The 10,596-nt window shown below is 37.4% G+C and overlaps 1 protein-coding gene across 1 annotated transcript; it reads left to right on the top strand.

The window, feature by feature from the left end:
• The first annotated feature begins 892 nt into the window (after positions 1-892).
• LOC141376536 (uncharacterized) lies at positions 893-10,369 on the top strand. The gene is made up of 8 exons (XM_073916350.1): positions 893-1,268; positions 3,201-3,347; positions 4,316-5,932; positions 6,300-6,394; positions 6,524-6,574; positions 7,601-8,093; positions 9,009-9,117; positions 9,411-10,369. The coding sequence occupies exons 1-7, from the start codon at positions 1,049-1,051 to the stop codon at positions 9,113-9,115; spliced, it is 2,730 nt and encodes a 909-aa protein (XP_073772451.1). The 5' UTR covers positions 893-1,048; the 3' UTR covers positions 9,116-9,117; positions 9,411-10,369.
• The last annotated feature ends 227 nt before the right edge of the window (positions 10,370-10,596 follow it).

Genomic DNA, 10,596 nt, shown 5'->3' with positions numbered 1-10,596 from the left:
TATATATATATATATATATATATATATAAACAATATTAATTCTTGGTGGGGGTGACTCGTCCCCAGTCCCCACCAAAGTGAAGCGCAAACCTACGCCCTTGGCTGGATATTATTAGAAGTGTGAAGGAAAGTTAGTGCTATTGTCTCTACCCAAAGATGAAACTCAAGAGTCAGTGGTTAAGGTTTATTTTTGCAAAAATACCTCAGCATTATAGCCCAGCCATGTGCTGTACGAGTGCTTCTGGAATACTCACGCTTACAACAGAGAATTCATCAGTTGTTTGGTAAAGGAAGGATCAGAAAAATGTTGACAAACATCAGTAAATGAACAGTTATGAAAAACAATCTGAGCAAGCAATTTACTCTACTGAGTGAAGCCTGCAGGCACTGCTCTTTTGAGTCACTTTGGAAAAATTGCTAAAAGTTGGAAAATTTCTGTTAAAAATTGCTCAATTTGTTGCTAGGTGCTGTTTGAAAATAAAGTTGCTAGAGTAGTATAAAAAGTTGCTAAATCTAGCAACAAAATTGCTAAGTTGGCAACACTGTGTTTCGGACGCAGCCTAAGTGTCGCTCATATTGTTTATTATTTATTTTTCATTTAATATTTGTAATGTGTTGTAAGAGCTAGCGTGTTTCTTTAACAAAAAGGTATTTTGACAGATGTTTCTGTCTGGCGCTCAAGGTTAACTTTAAATGAATGATTATTTTATTGAATGATTATGATTTATTTTGACATTGATGAGCTATCGCTGACTGTAGTGGTTATGTGGTTTAGTGACAACTTCAGATGTGAACAGTCCTAGTTGAGTAATATTTGAAAATCGCCTTTGTAGTTTTAAGCAAAAAAACTACAAACTCGTAAGCTGTTTGAAGCAAGCTGCAACTGTTCGAAGGATTCCAAAAATGACGTCATCGCTATTCGGTGCTGCCACACCCTTCATTTAATTGATATTCTGAATTGAGTGAAGACGCGTTTGCAGAAACCTCGCGCAAATCTTTGGATTTGCGAATATCTATTGACTAACTTATTTTCTGAGTAAACAGGATTATGAGTGAGAAAACTAATTTTATGTTTGTCCACGCGATGGCAGCAACAACGCCCGTGTGTGTCGAAGGAGAGACTGAAGGGACGAAAACATGGCTGGAGAACATTGGATTCTGCACCAACTTCTGTCCCTGGCTCGACGAGGAGGATTCGACAATGGCTTCAGATGCCGACAAAGCATTTGATAAGCCTTTTACTGTCAGTGACAAGAAAAATACAACCGGTAAGACTGTCAGCAACCACACAAGCTTTCTAGGTTTTTAAAAAATGATAAAACTGGGCAAAGAGAAAGTATTAGGGGATGAAATTAATTTAATATATGACTTAAGAAACATAACATATAAAACAAAACATGAGAAGTTGTCAATAATGGGGTTTAGGATAAGAAAAGTGTGAGGTGAATTGCCCTGAATTGAGACTCTGGCCTCAGATATCCCTAACGTTAACCTTAAAGTTAGTTTGACGTTAGACATTCATTGACGTTAAACAATTGGTTTCAAACCAATTAAACTCTTTGCTCCTGCTATAGTTTGAGTCAAAAATATGTCAGATAGACATAAATATGTGCCCTTTATATTGCACAAAGATTAATTACTCGATTTAAAAAAACAAGTTTTGGTTCTGGTCTTATTGTATAAATTCATCTGATTGAATTTTAATTTTTTTCGAGAAATAAGCTTTGTGCAGCATAAAGGGCTCAAACCATAGCAAAGAAAAAACCATAGCAAAGAGTTTAATCGGTTTGAAATCAAATGTTTAATTTGGCCACAATTTTCTGTTTCTGCATATTGAATGATTTTCAAATCTTATTTTAACACATATTTTGGGAAAATGCTTTAAATATTTTCTGACATACAACAATACTCTGGGAAAGAATTTTGTTACGTTCGTGGCTGATTTTGCCCCATTAATGATGTCAGTTTTTGATAGCAAAGACATGACACCATATAATAATGCAGTTTTGACTGTTGCTTGATTTTCTTGTTGGGAAAAGGTCAGAGTTTATTTTTTACTCATCAGTTGCAGTGCAAAAAAAAGGCTTAGTTTCTGCCTTCTGTTCAATTCAATGTTGTTTCTAAAGTGCTTTCACTATGTAGACCAGGGGTCACCAATCCTGGTCGTGGAGGGCCGGTGTCCCTGCAGGGTTTAGCTCCACCTTGCCTCAACACACCTGCCTGGATGTTTCAAGTATACCTAGTAAGACCTTGATTAGCTTTTTCAGGTGTGTTTGATTAGGGTTGGAGCTAAAATCTGCTGGACACCGGCCCTCCAGGAACAAGTTTGGTGACCACTGATGTAGACTGTGTCAAAGCAGCATAACACAGCTGAAGTTCTAGTAAACTAAAACTGCTTCAGTCCAGTTTGCAGAGTTTTCCCTCTATATGGAATATTGTGTGTGTGTGTGTGTGTGTGTGTGTGTGTGTGTGCGTGGGTGCGTGTGTAAGAGACATATGTCTGAAAAAATCAAAATAAGCAAGTTAGCTCTCAGAGGATAGTAAACATAGTGAGTGTATTTATGCACAAACACTATAATCTGCAGTTTTACTCCATAGAGCTCCATAAAAAAGCCAGAATCTTATTTGCACAGGGAAAATCTAAAGGGTTAATGCTGTCAACTGATGATGAACAGTAGAAATGACACATTTTATTTCTTCCCAACAAGGAAAAACCACCAACAATCAATCGAAAATGTTATATACTTTATTACTATAAATGTTAGCCTTTTTAAGTAAGATAATATTTTACTTGATAAGATTACAAGAATAATACAAAATCTGTTTGTTTTAAGTAGCAAAGAATTAATGATTGAGATATCACCTCTGCCTTATTTTATTAGCCAGGAAAGACCCTAATATACATCACACTAACTTAATGTATTTCTGTGCGTGTGTGTGTGTGTGTGTGTGTGTGTGTGTGTGTGTGTGTGTGTGTGTGTGTGTGTGTGTGTGTGTGTGTGTGTGTGTGTGTGTGTGTGTGTGTGTGTGTGTGTGTGTGGTAATCTTTAGGAATAGACTAAAATAAATAATTTTCCTTTTTATGTCAACGATCATCTGAAAATTAAGTAATGATCATGTTCCATGAAGACATTTTGTAATGAATAAATTACAGTTGTTGTTGTTGTTTTATGACTCTTATGGCTAATTTTGTTATTTAGGGTCACATATGGAGATCATCAGCTTTTGCAGTGATTTCTGTCTCTGGCTGGACGATGACTGGACTGTAGCTTCAGATGTCGGTACAGCACCAGATGAGATGCCCGATGACCCTTTTCCCGATAACACCATGGAGGAAAACACAACCGGTGAGATAATTAGCAACCTCTTCACTGTAAAATATGAACATTTTATTAATGGGAATTAGGATACTTAATCTCTTTAAGTAAAATAAAAAGGTAAAAACAGGGTAAAGACATAAGTATTAGGGAAATTAAATTAAATATATATAAAAAAAGGAACATGACATATTAAACAAAAATGAGAAATGATTAATATTAACACAATGTTTACATGTTGTTCTATAAGGTAAATTGGCCTCAAGTGAGACTTTTTTAAAGGTGGCCTATCCAAAACAACAAATTCATATTCAAAATACTATTTCAAAATTCACAGGACATGTTATATTAACATTGAAAAAGAAAAGCTGCAAATAATACATTGAGTAAATTAAAGATTTTAATAATATATTTAATTGTGTTCTCAACTCACAAAATCACAGACTCTAAAAGTTATTTTTGTTAAAAGCAAATCTTCCTTGCTGTTCTGTGCTTGTAATAAATGGACAACAAATTACATTTATCCCTCTTTGACCTAAAAAATTGAGCCGATCGGTGACTAAAATAATGTTAACCAAACCATGAGATTTGTGATATGTTACACCATTAATTTCCTATAATAATATTTCTTTTGTGGAAGCCTTTTTTATTTTGTTTGGCTGGAATAAAAGTAGCTTTTTAACAGTTTAAGATCAATAATATTAGCCACTTTAAGAGAATATATATATATATATACAAAATGAAGCTTAAACACTTCATTTGATTTCCTTTTTATACCAAAATTCATCAGAAAATTAAGTACTTCAAAATTAAGTTTTTTAATGAATCTTATGTCTAATTTTGTTATTTAGGGTTATACAAACACTACAGCTTGTCCCCACTTTGGGAAAAGTCACCCTATATCTTGTTATTTTTTAATATGTTTTATTTATATATACTTAATAGCCTAAACAATAACAGATTGTCATGTTTTCTTTTTTGTCTTCTTTTCAATTTAGGAATTCAAATACAAGGCAGCAGCAGGTGGAGCAAAATCCGTGCTTTCTTCAAGAGAGTGTGGAAGGCCATAAAGAAACCTTTCCTCTGCTGCAGACAGATAAGCGTGGAACCACAAACACCACAGGAGAATCCACAAACGACTAATCCAGACCTAGAGACTGATTCAGATACAGAGAATGTAGCTGGACCTTCTTGGATCTGGAACTCTGTTGGTCCAGATTTAGAGCCTGTCCCTGGAGTATCTGGTCTCTGTAACTCTGTTGATCCAGATCTAGAGCCTGTCCCTGGAGTGTCTGGGCTCTGGAACACTGTTAATCCAGATTCAGAGCCTGTCCCTAGAGTGTCTGGTCTCTGTAACTCTGTTGATCCAGATTCAGAGCCTGTCCCTGGAGTGTCTGGGCTCTGGAACACTGTTGATCCAGATCCAGAGCCTGTCCCTAGAGTGTCTGGTCTCTGTAACTCTGTTGATCCAGAGCCTGTCTCTAGAGTGTCTGTTCTCCGAAACACTGTTGATCCAGTGCCTGTCTTTGGGGTGGCTGATATACAGAACTCTGTTGATCCAGAGCCTGTCCCTGAAGTGCCTGGTCCTAGGGACACTGTTGATCCAGATCCAGAACCTGTTCCTGAAGTGCCTGGTCCTAGGAACACTGTTGATCCAGATCCAGAGCCTGTCCCTAGAGTGTCGGGTCTTCGAAACACTGTTGATCCAGTGCCTGTCCCTGGGGTGTCTGATTTACAGAACTCTTTTGATCCAGAGCCTGTTCCTAAAGTGCCTGGTCCTCGGAACACTGTTGATCTAGATCCAGAGCCTTTTCCTGAGGTGCCTGGTCCTCGGAACACTGTTGATCCAGATCAAGAGGCTGTTCCTGAAGTGCCTGGTCCTCGGAACACTGTTGATCTAGATCCAGAGCCTGTCCCTGAAGTGCCTGTTCCTTGGAACACTGTTGATCTAGATCCAGAGCCTGTCCCTGAAGTGCCTGGTCCTCGGAACACTGTTGATCTAGATCCAGAGCTTGTCTCTAAAGTGCCTGGTCCTCAGAACACTGTTGGTCCAGATTCAGAGCCTGTCTCTTGGCTATCTTGGCTTTGGAACAATGTGCGTCCAGTGACACCGTTTGTCCTTGGACTTTTCCGTCTCTGGTACACTTTAAATCCAGATCCAGAGCTGTTTTCTAGAGCACCTGGGGTCAGGAACACTGTTGATTTAGATCCAGAGCCTGCCCCTGGAGTGCATGGTCTCCGGAACTCTGTTGATCCAGATCCAGAAAATGTACCTGGAATGTCTAAGCCCTGGAGTACTGTTTATTCTGATCCAGTGCCTGTACCTGAAGTATCCAGGAACCGGATTACTGTTGATCTTGATCCAGATCAAGAGCCTGTACTTGGACTGTCTTGGCTTTGGTACACTTTTGTTCCTGAGCTAGAGTTTGCCCTTGGACGGAATCGTCTCAGAGCCTGTTTAAATCCAGATCCAGACCCCGTTGCTGGACCATCTGTAGTTCAGAACATGGTTGATCAGGAACCGGAGCCTGTGCCTGGACCATCTAGTCTCCAAGACACGTCCAATGCGAGGTCCTCATCTGCCTCAGGAGCCCCTAATTTTGAGCCAAATACTGGTGAGTGTGCTAACAGCACTCTGAAATCACATACAAAACATAAATGCAGAATCAAATTCATGAAATTTTGTTTATTTAATTTGATGGAAACAGTAATATTATAGATGCTACTGTAACATACTTGTTAATGTAAGGCAGTTGTTCTCAACTTCGGGCCTCTGGCCACCCTGCACTGCACATTTTGTTAGTCTTTCTTACTTAACACACTTGATTCTGATCATCAGCTCATTAACTTATCCTTGTGTGTTAAATAACAAAGACATCCAAAATGTGTGTGTAGGGGTCCGGGGGTCAAAATTGAGAGCAACTGATGTAAGGTCAGTATGTCAGTATAAGAGAATAACCTCTTCTTTCTTCTTTTTTTCAGGATCTTTGACTGGTCTCTACGGCTTTGGAGAAATGATAGGATCTGGGAGCTTTGGCTCAACATACAAAGCAGTTCGTAAATCTGATGGCAAGCAGGTAAAAATCTCTCACTGTTCAATTGGCTTCTTATGTAACCTGTTCACTTGATCCAAACTTGTATATTTATTAAACAAATTACAGATTGAATAATGTGAAAAAAATAATTATTGTGTTTTCTTTTTTTAGGTTGCCATCAAGAAGATTCCGAAGAGAAAGAATCCAAGTTACATCTCTGTTGTAAGTTGGCAAAACTTCACTCATCATTTAATTCTTTAATGGTTTGGACACATTTACAGTAACATAGTTCAATTTCAAAAGTCAAAAAGCAGCCATATGAATCTGTATGAAAACTTCTCTCATGTTCAAACTGAAGAAAATTATTTTATGGTGACTTCAGGATGAGCTGTGCTTCATGCTGAAATTTGATTAATGTGAACATTTACTGTATTATGTAGCAGCACTGTAAGAGAAAAGAGCTGGAAAGCCTTGTTGATCATATACAAAAGTACTAAAGCAGGGTAAAATACATGTAAAGGATAAGTTTGCCCAAGCATTAAATCATTGTTTACTCACCCTGTGATTCCAATCCTCGGAGACTTTTGTTCCTCATCAGAACACAAAAGATATTTCAGATTTAAGAGCTTTCTCTTTTGCTATAGACGGCAAGGGTCCTGAGAAGCTCAAATTCAGAAAAGAAGCCAAAACCATTGTCTGAACAGTTCATGTGACTTCCGTGGTTCCACTACAATCATACAAAGCTGCTGAAACACCTTTGTCTGCCAAAAAACTGTAAAAACAAATTAGTTTGCCAATGTTTTCTCTCCTGCATCAGGTCAGGGTACATGTTTTCTACAGGCAGTATGATGTTTTGTCAGTGTCATATTACCTAAGTAGTAAATGCACACCCCAGTCTGATGTAGAAGAATTGGGCAAAGTCAGTTGTTTTTACAGTTCTTATTTTAGTGTTCTTGGAGCATCGTATGATAACAGTTGAACCACTGAAGACACTCCTTGTCTCCTTTTCTGGACTTTGAGCACCTCAGGACCGTTCCTGTGTGTGGAGGATGAGGGAGCTCTCAGATTTAATTTAAAATGCCTTAATTTGTGTTCTGAAAGATGAATGAAGGTTTCAGGGGGTTGAAATGACATGAAGGAAAGTAAATAATAACAGTATTTTAATTTTCAGGTGAACTAATTATTTAAATAGCACCAATTTTTCCTCAGATGTACAACTACTAACCTTTTTTCTCTTTTTCTCTGCAGCCTGGTTGTTCCAGACCTGTGTGTAAAGAAGCAGCGTATATGCAAATGCTGAAACATCCTTCAGCAAGCAAGCATGTGATAGAAATGTATGAGTGGTTTGATCAACCTGGATTCATTTCACTCGTCATGGAGTACCCCCAACCTTGCGTATCTCTGCGGGACTATATAATCATGCATGACAAACTGTCAGAACGGGTTGCACGTTCCCTGCTGCACCAGTTAGTCCAGGCAATGCAGCACTGTAGTTACCGTGGTGTTTCCCACAACGACATGCATCCTGACAACATCCTAGTCAACACAACGAAGGTGGAGCTCAAGCTGATTGACTTCGGTTGTGCTACCAATATCAGAGCAGAAAATTGTCAAGCTGTCGTCTTGGCAAACATCCGGACCATAGGCAACATGCTGTATTTCATGGTGCATGGAAGATATCCAAAGTACAGCATGTCTGGAACGAAGCGCCACCTTTTGTTTGGTCCCAGTGTATCCAGTGGTAAGTGAAAAGACAAATGTACATGCCAAAACCTCAACCTGTTGTAGTCTCATGACAAGACAGGAAGAGCTTAGCATTGCTGATCCTAGGAAATGTTTGACTTTATTAAGGAATCTAACGACACCTTGTGTAATAGCTAATGAATGAGCAACTTCAGTCCTGGGGGGCCACTGCCCTACAGAGTTTACCTTTAAATTGAATCCTCAAGTGATCTTGTCATTGACTGTATTCAGAATCACCCCCTATATCAGGGGTGGCCAACCCTGTTCATGGAGATCTACCTTCCTGCGATTTCAGTTGCAACCCATATCAAACACACCTGCCTGTAATTATCACACAGTGTTCAGGTCCTAATTAATTGGTTCAGGTGTGTTTGATATGGGTAGCAACTGATATCTGCAGGAAGATGGCTCTCCAGGAACAGTGCTGGCCACCCCTGCCCTATACCCTCATCTACTACTCCTTACGTTAGTCTAGTAAATTAGTGTATTTAAAGGAGTGAATGTAAACAAATAAGTCAATTGAAGCAGTTTTGTTTGGGCTTTTCTGGTTGATAAACCCCTCAGATGGATTGGATTCTGCTTGGTTAGACCCAAGTTATTTAACACAACAAGCTGTATGCTAGTAATGAAACTCTGTAGTTTTATTTGTCATGTATAGGAATGTTATTTTTACAATTAAATAAATGTATTTATTAATTCATTTAAGGGTACAGGGCTGCGATTTCAGATATAGCCATTGGTTAACTTGCTTCACAAGTGTTTGATTAGAGTTTAAGCAAAACTCTGCAGGACACAGACCCTCCAGGACTCTCCAGTAGCCTTTTTTAATAACAAATTTCAGAAGATATCTTTATAAATGTCAGCTTTAATGTCTTATACTGTCTTGATTAACTATCTCTTTCTCCTTGTACAGACTGCAGGGATCTGATAGAAAAGTGCATGGAGAGAAAATTGTCAACATTGGGGGACGTCTTACAGCACCAGTGGATGAAGAAGCAGGAGATGGAGGAGCAGGGATGAAGGTAAATACAACTGATCCAGTAGGAAACAACTTTTCTAATACTGGCACACACAAAGCTGATGATGTCACGTTAGTTTTAGATTTTTTATTAATCATCTTCACTTTTGCTAATGTGTAACATATTTAAGTGCACTTAAAACTCAAGTATTAAACATGTTTAGCAATACCGTTAATTAAAAAAAAACCCATATTAAAATATTCGAAGATGTTTAAAAAAACTGACAACGAAAACATTTAAAATGATTAATTTTCTAAAAAACTGAATTTTTTCTTCTTTTATTTTTCCTCATGTAGGAACTTCACACCGAAAGCAGCAAAATCTTCAACAAAAAATGCTCAAAAAATCATCAAAACTCATCTATAAAGAAGCTTTTCCCGATCCAGGACCACCGTCTGTGCTCATAAACACTACAGGATCAGCGTTTCCCCAGGAAACTGCCTCTTTTGAGCTACTCTCCATGGGATCGGCCTTCAGCAGAGACATTACACTGAACTGAATTTCAACAGAGACATTTGTTAAGCTGCTTAGACAACATTTTCATTGTAAAAGTTTTGTAAATAAAGATGAATTGACATGTACATATCAGAAATAAGATTTATTTTTGCACTGTTTATGTATATATTAGAGTATATTATGTGTATGTTTATTTATTTAGGAATAAAGTTTTAACTTTTGCACTTTATGCTGTTTATGACACTACTGGTCAAAAGTTTGGCGGTGGGGGGTGTTAAAGAAAATGATTCTGTAAATATTGATTTATTACTTATTGTATGTAGTTGCAAATGAAATCATTGATCCAGTCATTTTTGCTTTTATTACTGTTACCATTAATAGGATCAAGTGACTGAAGACTGGAGTAATGATGCTGAAAATTCATCTTTAAAATTACTGGAATAAATGATTAAATTAAATGATCAAATACATTTTAACAGTTATTTTATAGTGGAATAACATTTCACAATTTGTACTGCATTTTTGATGAAACACAGCCTTGGTGAGCAGGAAAAGCTTATTTTAAAACATTTAAACATTTTACTGACCCCAAACTGATGGCCGGTAGTGTATAGAGGTATTTATATGTATTTATTTTTCCATATATTTATGTATAACATTTTATTGTTGAAAGCAAAGAACTTGATTGAACAGGGAATCTTGTTTTCTACTGTGCACATGACAACATAAAATGAAGCGAGATGATGTAAGTAAAAGTACATTTCTTAATAAAAATCTCTTCAATAAAATTACTTTTTGCAAGAAAGTTACTTTTTAGAATTAATTCATATTAACTTTAAAATGGATTTTTACTTTAAAGAGCCCCTATTATGGGTTTTTGTAAATGACCTTCCATGAAGTGTGTAACAGCTCTAAGTGAAGTGAAATATCCAGCTAAGGTCTAAATCTGAAAATGCGCAGTGTTTAAAATTATTGATTAATTTATAAAAGAGTCGACTCCTAGTACTTTAAATGAATCACCTTGAC

Source organism: Danio rerio, chromosome 11, assembly GCF_049306965.1.
Source record: "Danio rerio strain Tuebingen ecotype United States chromosome 11, GRCz12tu, whole genome shotgun sequence".
Taxonomy (NCBI): Eukaryota; Metazoa; Chordata; class Actinopteri; order Cypriniformes; family Danionidae; genus Danio; species Danio rerio.
Note: the sequence above shows the minus strand (reverse complement) of the source record. Positions and strands in the feature narration are given on the sequence as shown.

Bases quoted from the DNA above. Each gene is read 5' to 3' on its own strand.
- LOC141376536 (XM_073916350.1), top strand. From the start codon at position 1,049: ATGAGTGAGAAAACTAATTTTATGTTTGTCCACGCGATGGCAGCAACA. The intron at 3,348-4,315 runs GTGAGATAATTA...TTTTCAATTTAG, and splicing joins CATGGAGGAAAACACAACCG to GAATTCAAATACAAGGCAGC. The intron at 6,395-6,523 runs GTAAAAATCTCT...TTCTTTTTTTAG, and splicing joins GTAAATCTGATGGCAAGCAG to GTTGCCATCAAGAAGATTCC.